Source organism: Parambassis ranga, chromosome 2, assembly GCF_900634625.1.
Source record: "Parambassis ranga chromosome 2, fParRan2.1, whole genome shotgun sequence".
Taxonomy (NCBI): Eukaryota; Metazoa; Chordata; class Actinopteri; family Ambassidae; genus Parambassis; species Parambassis ranga.
The window spans coordinates 45,984,169-45,996,668 of NC_041023.1; the positions used below are offsets into that span (position 1 = coordinate 45,984,169).

Sequence of the window (12,500 nt, forward strand, 5' to 3'; positions counted from 1 at the left end):
GAGCGAGAGAGCGCGAGCAGCAACCCTGCAGGAGCCACGTCTCCAGTGGACGGTGAGAGTCGGAGCTGTGAGCGTCTCATGGCGAGGAACAAACATCACAGGCTGAAGCACGACCTCTGAGGCCGCCAGCAAAACACTGTTAATGAAGGCTTCCAGCCTCCACACACACAGACACACAGACACACACACACACACACACACAGAGACACACAGACACACACAGAGACACAGACACACACACACACAGAGACACACACACACACACAGACACACACACACAGACACACACACACACAGAGACACACAGACACACAGACACACAGAGACACACACACACACAGACACACACACACACAGAGACACACAGACACACACACACACACAGACACACACACACACAGAGACACACAGACACACACACAGACACAGACACACACACACAGACACACAGACACACACACACAGAGACACACACACACACACAGACACACAGACACACACACACAGAGACACACAGACACACAGAGACACAGACACACACAGAGGACACACACACACACACAGACACACACACACACAGACACACACACACACAGAGACACACAGACACACACACACACAGACACAGACACACACACACAGACACACACACACACACACACACACACACACACACACACACAGACACACACACACAGAGACACACACAGACACACACACACACAGAGACACACAGACACACACAGACACACACAGACACACACACACACAGACACACACACAGACACACAGACACACACACACACAGACACACAGACACACACACACAGAGACACACAGACACACACACACACAGAGACACACAGAGACACACAGACACACACACACACACACAGACACACACACACACACAGACACACACACACACACAGACACACACACACAGACACACACACACACACACAGACACACACACACACACACACACACACACACACAGACACAGACACACACAGTGTGTTCAGGCTCTGGATATAAACATGTAAACATGGAACAAACCCATGAAACACAAACTGAAATTGTCCGACTGTCTTTGTGTCTCTGTGTGTGTGTCTCTGTCTGCCTGGGTGTGCGTGTCTGTCAGTGTCTGTGTGTGTGTCTGTGACACCGTCCTCTCCTGCAGACAGCGATGCGTTTGAGCCGCCCGGCCCCGCCGCAGCCGAGCCGAGCGGCGGCAGCAGGCAGTGGTCGTCTCTGAAGAGGTCGTCCCTCCCGGCTGCTGCCAGAGAGGACGAGCGGGAGCGAGCCAAGTCCCTGCCTGCTTATGGTTCGACCAATCACACTTCACCTCTCAGTCTGTCTGTGTGGAGGCTGCTGTAGTTAGGTACAGAGCTCTGTCTGAGGTCTGTCTCTGTCTCTGTCTCTCTCTGCAGTGAGGTCTCTGTCTGAGGCCGACGTAGACGTCATACCAGCCAAAGAAGAAGAAGAAGAAGAACTTCCTGCTGCACCTGCTGACAACAAATCAGAGGAGGAGTCTGCTGACGGCTCTCCTTCAGTCTGACAGTCCAGTCCTTGTCCCCCGTCCTGTCTTCAGCCTGCAGACCTTCAGGAGCGGAGGAGGAGACGTTTGATCTTGATCTGCTGCTTCATCACATCCCTGTCAATAAAGAGCGCTTCATCAGCGGCTGAGAGGACGAACACGCCTCACTTATCCAGCTGTCTGTCTGCCTGTCTGCTGTGTCCTTCATGCTCCAAACAGGACCATATTCAGTCTTCCTGTTCACTCCTGGACTCGTGCCCCCTTTACTTTGAGGTTAAACAGCTCCGTCCTGTCTGCAGTCAGAGAGCAGTCAGAGTGTGTCTGTGTGTGACAGGACTTGAGTTTTTACTGGATCTGGGTGGTGTTTTTAGTGTGGGTGTGGTTCAGGAGGAGCTCCTCAGATGTTTGTGTCGGGGAGTTTGCACCATCACAGCTGATAGAACGTGCTGCTGTGTGCGGACCTGCATCCACTGCCCCCTGCTGCACATGATGATGTAAATATGTCAGAACACGCGGGGTTAATACAGGAGCTTTCTGTCGGTGGCGGTTTGATTTTAGTGGGAGAGTATTTTTGTAACCTGTTTGTCATCCGGTCACGTCAGTGATATGTGTGACTGTTTATTCATCAGTGGAATGTCTCTGTGTGTTTACACCAATAAAACACTTTCACTGCTCGCTCTCTCTCTCTCTCCGTGTCTTCTCCTTGCTCGCCCCTCCCTCTTATGCTGTTGGTTCAGTCTCTTCGGGCTCACTCGGTTCCAGCCTGCCGGTGCAGTCAGTCCTCTGTTTCTTGTCCGTCTTCTTGTCTCGGTGTCCTCAGCTCTTCGGTGGACTTCTCCCGGCATCATGGACAGCGCCTTGGACCGCCTGGACGCTGCTGTCTTCCTACAGATCTGGCGACATTTCGACATGGACGGTATGGACGGGAGATTTGTGTGACTGTGTTTTGATTTGTCCTCACAGCTTTGATCTGTAATGTTTTACTCCTAAAAAGAGTGTGTGTGTAATTAGTGGACGCTGTCCTCCAGATAACGGCTACATTGACGGGAAGCAGCTGGACGCCTTCTTTCAGCACACGTTGCACAAACTGGGTCTGAAGGTAAAGAGCAGCTGCTGCTCCACACTTTGACCACTAGGGGGCACCAAAGGAGAAATGTTTTAATTCTTGTTACTCCAAGTGAAATACATGAGCTGCACTCCAGAAAACGTCTCAGTGATGTTAGCTCACAAGCTAACACAGGCTAACTGTGGCTGCTTAATGTACAAAAACACAACAGTAAGCTAGCTTTGGAAGCGCTAACTGCAGTTCACCTCACGGCCACATGGGGTCTCTGTTAGGGTTGTTAGAACCTTTAAATGGTTTGGTTGGTTGAGACGTCACTGATGGGAGGGGCTAAGTGCCATTTCAGAGTCAGTGTCTCACACAGATGACCCTCAGTCTGACGTCCATGTTTTCAGAAGAAGGACATCACCGAGGACAACGTCAGACGACTGAGAGAAAGATTCACGTCTGCTCATGTCGCCGCTGCTGACGGACGCCTGCACATCCAGGAGGTACGAGTCCCGGCGCTCAGTCCAGAGTTTACGGCCTCACAGAGGTTCAAACTGTGATGTAGAGCTTCCTCTGTGAATGTGTCGCAGCTGGCCGCCATGCTGCTGCCCGAGGAGGAGAACTTCCTGCTTCTGTTCCGCAGAGAGACGCCGCTGGACAACAGCGTGGAGTTCATGAGGGTGAGGGTCAAAGGTCAACGCATCATAACGGAGGAGGAGGAGGGGTGTTTACTTCCTCACAGGCCTTCAGCACCCCCTCCTGGATGAACGTTGTGTTTTTTCCCAGATCTGGAGAAACTACGACACCGACAGCAGCGGCTACATCTCAGCCGTCGAGCTGAAGGTAACAAGCCGCACACGCTCAGAGCGCCACAGGCGGAGCGGCCTCTCACTGCTGCTCTGTGTCCCTGCAGGGCTTCCTCCAAGACCTCTTCCTCCAACACAGGAAGTCCATCACCGCTGAGCAGCTGGACACGTACACGGACACCATGGTAACGGGCGGGGTGGGGCGGGCGGGCGTTGTCTGATGCTCTGACTGTCGCCTCTTTGTCTCGTTGCAGATGAAGATGTTTGACAAGAACAAAGATGGCCGACTGGATCTGAACGACCTGGCCAGGTACTGCTGCCCCGTGTCATGTGACCACAGAAGGCTGCCTGTCCTCGTTTGGGTCTCTGCTGGTTCTGGTGGATGTCCTGTGAGCTGTTGTGCGTCTCATTGTTCAGTCTTGTGTGTTTTCTGCAGGATTCTGGCCCTGAAAGAAAACTTCCTGCTGAAGTTTAGGACGGATGTAAGCCTGGCGGTTTGTTTTGTGCATGTTGCTGATTTTGTCTGATTCATGTCCCGGCTGCTGCTCCATCTGTGTGTCCTTTCCTCTGCAGGCCTGCAGTCTGGAGGACCGGAGGAGAGACTTCGAGAAGATCTTTGCTCACTACGACGTGGTATGATCACATCCATGTCTCCTATATGATGATGATCTGTGGTTTGTGTGAACTGAGACTCACTGAGTGCTGCTGTGTGTGTGCAGAGCCAGACGGGGGCGCTGGAAGGTCCTGAGGTGGACGGCTTTGTGAAGGACATGATGGAGCTGGTGAAGGTAAGATGACGCCATACCGGGGTTTGTTTTTCACTGCTCTGGCCTCTGACCTCTGACCTCTGTGTGGACAGCCGAGCATCAGTGGGACCGACCTGGACAAGTTCCGGAAGTCTCTGATGGGTCACTGTGACATCAACGGAGACGGAAAGATCCAGAAGAACGAGCTGGCTCTCTGCCTCGGCCTCAAACTCAGCTAACAGATGTTTTTAAAGCTCTCTTCGACGCTGTCTGCTGATTATTTCTGCTTTTGAATTATTGTGTGATTTTCAGTCAGCTCAGTTTCCAGACAGACGTGGGTTTGATGTTCCATATATTCAGATGATATCGTTCTTGTTAAAACGATGGTGGTCATGTGTGTGGTCATGGCTGCACAGCCTGCCTGTATTTTGCTTAATATCTAGTTGTTTGTGAAACTATAAATGAATTCATTAAATCGGGCGTCTCCTCTGACAAAGTGAATCCAGTGTTTTAATCATGTTTTTACAGCGTGTGTATGAATAAAATAAACATGTTTAAATATGCATTTAACATAACTTACATATATTTTATTTGGGTTTCAGAATTTTTTTTTTCATAATTTGTAACGTTAATATCATTTTTGTGCCGCCAGTCATCAACCGTCCAATCAGGAGCGTCCATTTGTTTGTGACCTGGATGTACGCTCACAGTTTGCTAGCTAACTCTGCCGATCGGTTTTTAATTTTATAATCTAAATATCGTTTTTTATTTATTTTTATTTTGTGTTTAAAGCGCCTTAATATTTTTTAATAATTTTTTTTCTTCTTTATCGGTAAATTATTATTTTTTTCTTCTTTATCGGTAAATTATTATTTTTTTCTTATTTATCGGTCAATTATTATTTTTTTCTTATTTATCAGTCAATTATTATTTTTTTCTTTTATCGGTAAATTATTATTTTTTTCTTATTTAACAGTCAATTATTATTTTTTTCTTATTTATCGGTAAATTATTATTTTTTTCCTATTTATCGGTAAATTATTATTTTTTTCTTCTTTATCGGTAAATTATTATTTTTTTCCTATTTATCGGTAAATTATTATTTTTTTCTTATTTAACAGTCAATTATTATTTTTTTCTTATTTATCGGTAAATTATTATTTTTTTCCTATTTATCGGTAAATTATTATTTTTTTCTTATTTATCGGTAAATTATTATTTTTTTCTTATTTATCGGTAAATTATTATTTTTTTCTTATTTATCGGTAGAGAGCCGGACTGAACTTCCGCAGCTGCGCAGCTGAGCGACTCCAACAGCTCCGCTGAGTGGACCGAACCAAAAAGTGTAATCAGAGGGGGGTGGCGGTGTGTACCAGTCAGACTTTATGAACAGAAACGTGGGACTAAAATGTTATTTACACATTTAAATAAATGACACACACACACACACCTTCCTGCAGAGGAACCCGGGGTTCAGCTGAGCCTGAAGCTAATTAGCTACACTTCAAACGCCTATTGGAGGCGGCCAGGTGAGCGCTGCTTAACGCGTCACCGGCGTGCAGGGTGATTGGTTGGTCAGCGCTCAGCCCAGAGGAGGGGGCCTGGTTTGTGTGCAGATGGCGACAGAACAGGCTGTTAAATGTTGAAGGGATACAGGTTCTTTCACCTGGCATCAAACCTCCCTTGGACCTGTCACATGACCACAAACCTGCTGCCTCCTCTCAGGACCCCAACTCTCCTGTAGCCAGCGGGTCCTGTTGTCGGCATGGTTACAGAGGTGTGTGGCATGGGCCACAGACAGGTGTTGTTTCAGGTTATGGAACCAACATGAAGGCCCAGCAGCCGAGCTACCTGGCGCTCTAAAGCAGCCCTGGCATGTGGGACAGGCTGCGTGTAGCCCCACTGATGGTCCAAGAGGTCCTAGACCATCTGCATACTACCACAGGGTCCTGGGTTCAGGCCTCTGCGGCCTCAGGTTTCCTCACTGTTGGTGTTTCATGTACATCCTTTGAGTCCATGGAGGCCTTCTGGTGGTGGATCCAGCAGCAGGTTCCAGCATGGCGTCAGTTCTTGGCGTCAGTTCGATAAAAGACTTTGAACTGCAGAGACGGGCTGGGTGTTAAATGCTCTGTGCTCCAGTCCAACAACCACACGCCTTACTGGAGACAAAGAGGAGGCAGGTGGTCACGTCAGGGAAATTACAGAGGACCGGGGGTCTGCTGACGCTCTGCCAGCTGCAGAGGGAACACGGAGCTACACAACAAGGCTTACTCTGTAGAGACCCCCATCAGTGTTAGAGCGGATTCAGCCCATCAAACACCAGCGTGCTGCTCCTGGCTGCTGATTGGTCTGTTCAGATTAGGACTGATGATGACAGGGGGTCCTCCCTGGTATATGAATTATGGTTCCACCTCAGATTCTGTCTCCAGGGCGCCCCCTGTGGACCAGGAGCTTCAGTGTGTCTTTACTGTAATGTTAGGCTGTTATGTTCTGTATGCCCCCCCCCCACTCTGATGGCTGTTATTAGTGTGTGTGTGTGTAGGAGGTAATGACACAGAGCGCTGGCTGTCAGAGAGAGTGTGTGTGTGTGTGTGTGTGTGTGTGTGTGTGTGTGTGTGTGTGTGTGTGTGTGTGTGTGTGTGTCGGTCCCTGTCATTAAACAGTGAGTCTGTGGTTAAAGTGACACAGCTGATGTTTGAAGCTCTGCCAGCTTCACATCTGATCCACACACACACTGTGTGTAGTGATGTGTGTGTGTGTTGGTTTGTGCAGCTGGTTGTGGGGGTTTTGTGTGTCTGTGTGGTCTGTTTGTGTCTGATGATGATGATGGTGCGGCTTCATCACATCAGAATGTGTTTAAATGGAATCTTCCTCTCCACCCTCATCCTTTGAATCAAACACTTCATGAAGCTGTCACTAGGTGGCGCTGTAGTCTAAAGTATCCCCTGCTCCCTGAGCGCCTCCTGACACACATTAAATGTTGAATGTTGGTTTATTTCTTCATCCTCTCTCTTTGTTTAGCTTCATATTGATCAATTCATTTTTAATGTGCTTAGATTTTTAGTGTATCACGTGACGTCACAGGCCACGCCCCCTCTCTGTCCATTAACAAAAACAAAAAAAGGTCCTCGTCTGAAGGCGGGGCCAGGCTGAGGCGCGTCCCCGTTCCGCCGTGCGCGCGCCCGGGCCTGCTTCCCTCAGTCGGTGCCAGCAGCAGCAGCAGGTCGGTGTGTGGAGCTGACGGTGTCGGTGTCGGTGTGTGGAGCTGACGGTGTCGGTGTCGGTGTGTGGAGCTGACGGTGTCGGTGTCGGTGTGCTGTCTGTCCGCCACGCCATGCCTCTGCCCCGCCTGCAGTCAGCGGATCTACCCGCTTTGAGGGGACTCTGAGCGCCGGTCCTGGAAGCTCCGCAGCGCGTCTCTGAGGAGAACACCCTGTGACTGTGTGTGTGTCTGTGTGTGTCTGTGTGTGTGTGTGTGTGTGTGTGTGTCACCTGTTCGCTTCATTTATGGACTCCTGAAGCTCCGACCCGGAGCGTGTGTTCTTTCAGTGAGGATGGAGACTGTGATGGAGCGGGAGTGCAGCGCGCTGGGGGGGCTTTTCCAGACCGTCATAGGAGACATGAAGGTAACACAACAAGCTGACCTGTCACACACACACAGACACACACACACACACACACAGGCTCACACTGACGCTTTAATGGAGGTTTGCGGGTGACATCATTAAGGTGCTGGTCCTGTACCGGCCGCTGATGACACACACACACAGACACACACACAGACACACACAGACACACACAGGCTGTTCTAAAACACCTGCTGAATGTAAATAACTCTGCGCTGGTTTAAATCGTCTATTAGTGACGTCACAGTCACGTGGTGTGTGACCGTGTAGCTGCTGTCCAATCAGGACAGTCTTCAGAGCTCATGAATCTGAACCGCGTGTAATCAGCGACACCTGCGGCCGTTCAGTGAACTGCAGCTAGCATGTAGCTGTGTTCTGTGTGTTAGCATGATGACAGTTGGACCATGAAGCTAACATCAGACGACATTACTGGACCAGCTAATGTTAGCCGGCTAGCTGTAAAGTGAGCGTGTTCTGTTGTTTACTCACATCAGGTGGTACCAGTACCAGCTAGCGTGAAAATGTATGTGTGTACAGAGCTAGCAGTAAATTAGCCACGGAGCTACACACCATGTGTAGCTTTGGGTAACAACAGTAGGAATGGTCAGCGGTGGGATTTTGGTTGGATTAGCTGCTGTTAGCTCTGTGTTAGCGAGCTAGCATCGGGTCAGTGTTCAACAGTCCAGAGCTGAGGAAGGTCTCAGAGGTCCAGTCAGATCACAGTCACAGCGGCTCCTTTGATTAGTCATGAAATCATAATTGATCAGTATTAGTTGTCGGCTGTGTGAGGCAGAGGTGGGAGTGTGTCTGTAATCTGCACAGATTAACCGCTGTCTGCTGTCAGCCTGGTTGGAGGTGGGCTCAGTTAATCGGCTCCACATTGTGGTGCTGACACATTACTGTTGATCTGGTTAAGTGGAACCAATCTGCATGTTTTTCCCCGGAGGAGGCTGTCGCAGCGAGCTGCTGCTTTACACACAGACTGGAGCATCAGCAGCCCGGCCCGGTGCGGCCCGGCCCGGTGCAGCACGGCCCGGTGCGGCACGCCCGGTGCAGCACGGCCCGGTGCAGCCCGGCCCGGTGCAGCACGGCCCGGTGCGGCACGCCCGGTGCGGCACGGCCCGGTGCGGTGCGGCATGGCCCGGTGCGGCACGGCCCGGTGCGGCACGGCCCGGTGCTCCTTGTTGCTTCCTCCTGTTCTGGTCTGTCTGGTCATTTAGCTGCCGCTCGTCCTTCAAACGATGCAGCACCTGAGTGATGTTCAGCAGCTCGTAACCAAGGTAACAAGTTGGGAATCTTAGTCAGCAAGGTCAGAGACGTCAGTCAGAAAAACCGGTCCAGAGAACCTCCTCTGAACCCTGAGCTGAGACAGGGAGGCTCAGAGGCTGCAGTTAGCATGCTACATGTAAGTAACTGTGATACAGTTTGTGAGGTGAGTGTGTTAGCTGAATGCTAATTACTGTTTATCTTGAAGTCTTAATCAGCTCGTAGCTCTGCTGTGTTTTTATGTGTGTGTGTGTGGGGGGGGGGGGTTGAACCTGGTGTATCAGGGTCGTCATGGAAACGTCATGGACTGAGCTGCAGCATTGACTTTGTGCTGAGGCCTGGTGTGTGTGGGTGGTGCTGTCATCGGTTCACTGTAAATAATCTGAAGGAGAATAATCTGCTGAGTGTTGGGATTTTTCTCAGGTGTTCACTCTGCACAGCTGCAGGTCAGACAGAGACAGAGTGTTGGTCATGTGACTCCATCATGGCGTCCTGCTGGCTGCTGAGGAGCACAGGACTTCTAGTTCTTACTGACTCTTGTTGGAGGGAACTCTTTGTTTTTGGACCCAGTCCTGCAGAATAATGTGGATTTGGTTGAATAACCTCTGCGATTGTGACCTGTGTGGACTGACGGTCTTTGTATCTGCAGACAAACGTGCTGCTTGTCGTACTGAAGAGATTTGGAGGAAGTGAAGTCAGATTCTGGGATTCTGTGTGGCTGAGAGAGCAGAGTCCTGGAGGACCAGCAGGCTGCTGCTGCTGCCGCCTCCGGTTGTTGTCACGGTGACAATTTATGTCCACAGTGACTGATGGATGCAGCGACCCTGCCCTCAGCTGCAAGTGTGTGTCCGAGAGGGAGAGAGAGAGAGAGGGGGAGAGAGAGAGGGGGGGAGAGAGAGAGAGAGGGGGAGAGAGAGGATGTAATGAGATGAGGGTATATACACAGTGTAAGAGAGAAGAAATGATGAATGGGTAATAAAGAGCAGGAAGATGAAATGACATTTGAAAATGGAAAGTGTGTGTGTGTGTGTGTGTGTGTGTGTTAGAGAGAGAGAGAGAGGACAGTGAGCGAGGGAGATGGTGAGAAGAGAGAATATCTGGGTGTTGAATATGAAAGAAGGAGAAACAAAGAAGGCGAGTGTGTGTGTGACGCAGAGGTGTGTGTGTGTGTGTGTGTGTGTGTGTGTGTTGGGTTGGAGGATGTGTGTACGTGTGGACCCCCCCCCCCCACACACACACACACACACACACAGACACACATCCTTCTGTGTGAAGCCCCTCTGCAGCAGCAGCAGCAGTGTTGCCATAGCAACGGTAGCCAGGCGATGACGCTGAGAGGCAGGCTGGGCTGCCACAGCAGCAGCAGAGGGAAGAATCCTCCGGAAGCTCCGCCCGCTCAGAGAGCATCATCGGGGGGCCGCCTGCTGGTGTTAGAAACGGACCCCAGGTTGTCGTGTGTGTGTGTGTGTGTGTCTGCTTCGCTACATGAACACAAATCCAGCAGGGGGGCGCCTGTTTGACCCCCTCTGGACGGGGTGTGTGGGTGGAGGTGGATCAGGCCCATTGATCCGTCTCCTCTGTGTTTGTCTCAGTTTGTGCGTTTTGGGCCCGAGGAGCTGTTCATGTTTTTTTAAAATATGTTTTATCGTTTGATGTGTGTCTGTGAAAATGACTGTGTGTGACGAGACGGCAGTGAACGCATCGTCCCCTCTGACACACTGACCTAAATGAAGCGTTCCATCAGTCTGATACTCTGCACCTCTTCCTCTCTGCAGGGCAGTTACCCCGTCTGGGACGACTTCATCAGCAAGGCCACCAAACTACAGTCACAGCTGAGGTACCACACACACACACACACACACACACACACACCTGCACAGCTGCATTAACCCTGTGTGGCTGCCACAGATTAATGATGTCACTGAGAAGTTGAGGACGATCAGCAGCAGCCTCCAGAGGCTCTGTGCTGGGCCGGAGGTCAGCAGAGGTCACAGCTCATTACAGACTGTCTGCATCCTCACCCAGCACGCACACAGACACACACAGACACACACAGACACACACAGACACACACAGACACACACAGACACAGATTGTTGCATGTGGTTGTTGTGTAACTCCCGCCTCGCCTGTTGTGTCTCAGGACAACGGTCGTCGTGGTAGCAGCCTTCCTGGATGCCTTTCAGAAAGTGGCAGACCTGGCAACAAACAGCAGAGGTAGGATGTAGAGATGAAGATGTTTGGTGATGTCACTTCCTGTTTTATAGCTTCCAGATGTAAAAAAAAATCCTCAAAAATACAATGACCAACATTCAGAGAGTCTCTGTCTGAATACCTGAGTTACTCTGCACACACACACTGCCTGCAGACAGGATGGAGTGTGTGTGTGCGTGTTTGTCTCTGTGTGTGTTTGTCTGTGTGTGACTGTGTGTGTGTTTGTCTCTGTGTGTGTCCACAGAGACAAACACACACACAGTCACACCGGAGCAGTGTGTTGAATTGCTGGTTTCTCAGTGGTAGATTAGAGGTGTGTGCAGCCACACCCTTCATGTGGGTGATGGATGGAGCGGTAACACGGAGGGAGGGGACTGCAGGCCAGAGGAATGGATGGTGAGGAAGAGGAGGAGGAGGAGGAGGAGGAGGAGGCGGATGGTGATGGGGAGACGGAGGCAGGCTGCTGCTGCTGCTCAGAGTCTGTGCTGTGGACACACTGGACAAACCTGGAGACCACAGATGATCTGGAACAGCCCGTCAGAGGCAGCGGGTGTCCTCCTCCATCACCGTCCTCTCTCACTGAGTTTCTGTTACACCCTGGTTACCATAGCGACCTGCTGCCAGGAAAGGTTTCTGTTTTAAAGGGCCGGCAACCGGCAGCATCGTTTTAGCAGAGGCCACGTCACTGTGTCAGCACCTGGTAACTGAGGAGGAGGAGGAAGAGGAAGATGAGACGCAGTGAAGAGTACGTTCTTTAGACTGCACTACGTTACCCATGATCCTCTGCAGCTGCACTAAGAGCTGTCATACATCCGCACACTGGCTGGAAATCAGATCTTTTCCTTCATTCACCATGAACGGAGCGTTGATGAGCCTGTGCCTGCAGTGCATCATGGGAGGTGTAGTTCTCCTCTGTCCTGGCTCTAAATGATGAGTGTGTGATGTGCGTCTGTGTGTGTGTGTGTCTCTGTGTGTGTCTGTGTGTGTCTCTGTGTGTGTGTGTCTCTGTGTGTGTGTGTCTGTGTGTGTGTGTGTGTCTCTGTGTGTGTCTGTGTGTGTCTCTGTGTGTGTGCGTCTGTGTGTGTGTGTCTCTGTGTGTGTGTCTGTCTGTGTGTGTCTCTGTGTGTGTGTGTGTGTGCGTCTGTGTGTGTGTCTGTGTCTGTGTGTGTCTGTGTGTGTGTGTGTCTCTGTGTCTGTGTGTGTCTGTGTGTGTGTGTGTGTGTCTGTGTGTGTGTGTCTCTGTGTGTGTGT

At 50.6% G+C, this 12,500-nt stretch overlaps 3 protein-coding genes across 5 annotated transcripts in view; all 3 read left to right on the forward strand.

The window, feature by feature from the left end:
• The window catches only part of carmil1 (capping protein regulator and myosin 1 linker 1), an 18,531-nt gene extending 15,892 nt beyond the window's left edge, over window positions 1-2,639 (forward strand). The window contains exons 36-39 of the mRNA XM_028399170.1: window positions 1-52; window positions 1,145-1,327; window positions 1,434-2,456; window positions 2,569-2,639. The exon at window positions 1-52 is cut by the window's left edge and continues 86 nt beyond it. Coding sequence (XP_028254971.1) covers window positions 1-52; window positions 1,145-1,327; window positions 1,434-1,561 — 363 coding nt within the window. The 3' untranslated portion in view covers window positions 1,562-2,456; window positions 2,569-2,639. The remainder of the gene's footprint in view (window positions 53-1,144; window positions 1,328-1,433; window positions 2,457-2,568) is intronic.
• LOC114431613 (secretagogin-like) lies at window positions 2,115-4,623 on the forward strand. Its single transcript, XM_028399171.1, has 11 exons — window positions 2,115-2,456; window positions 2,569-2,639; window positions 2,999-3,094; window positions 3,182-3,271; window positions 3,378-3,434; window positions 3,505-3,582; window positions 3,652-3,707; window positions 3,834-3,879; window positions 3,971-4,030; window positions 4,117-4,185; window positions 4,257-4,623. Exons 1-11 carry the CDS (start codon window positions 2,147-2,149, stop codon window positions 4,380-4,382), a joined length of 1,059 nt encoding a protein of 352 aa, XP_028254972.1. The 5' UTR covers window positions 2,115-2,146; the 3' UTR covers window positions 4,383-4,623.
• A 2,760-nt stretch (window positions 4,624-7,383) lies between these two features.
• The window catches only part of LOC114452938 (metastasis suppressor protein 1-like), a 20,663-nt gene continuing 15,546 nt past the window's right edge, over window positions 7,384-12,500 (forward strand). For 2 of the 3 annotated variants that reach the window (XM_028432481.1, XM_028432486.1), the window contains exons 1-3: window positions 7,384-7,769; window positions 10,811-10,872; window positions 11,179-11,252. In XM_028432481.1, the coding sequence (XP_028288282.1) occupies window positions 7,698-7,769; window positions 10,811-10,872; window positions 11,179-11,252 (208 nt within the window). In that variant the 5' untranslated portion in view covers window positions 7,384-7,697. The remainder of the gene's footprint in view (window positions 7,770-10,810; window positions 10,873-11,178; window positions 11,253-12,500) is intronic. The other variant, XM_028432495.1, reaches the window with a different exon arrangement.

What these genes read in the sequence shown, in the direction of transcription:
- LOC114431613 (XM_028399171.1), top strand. Translation starts at nt 2,147, where the DNA reads ATGTGTGACTGTTTATTCATCAGTGGAATGTCTCTGTGTGTTTACACC. An exon ending in ACAGCGTGGAGTTCATGAGG is followed by an intron (nt 3,272 to 3,377) that starts GTGAGGGTCAAA and finishes GTTTTTTCCCAG; the next exon opens with ATCTGGAGAAACTACGACAC. An exon ending in TCTCAGCCGTCGAGCTGAAG is followed by an intron (nt 3,435 to 3,504) that starts GTAACAAGCCGC and finishes GTGTCCCTGCAG; the next exon opens with GGCTTCCTCCAAGACCTCTT.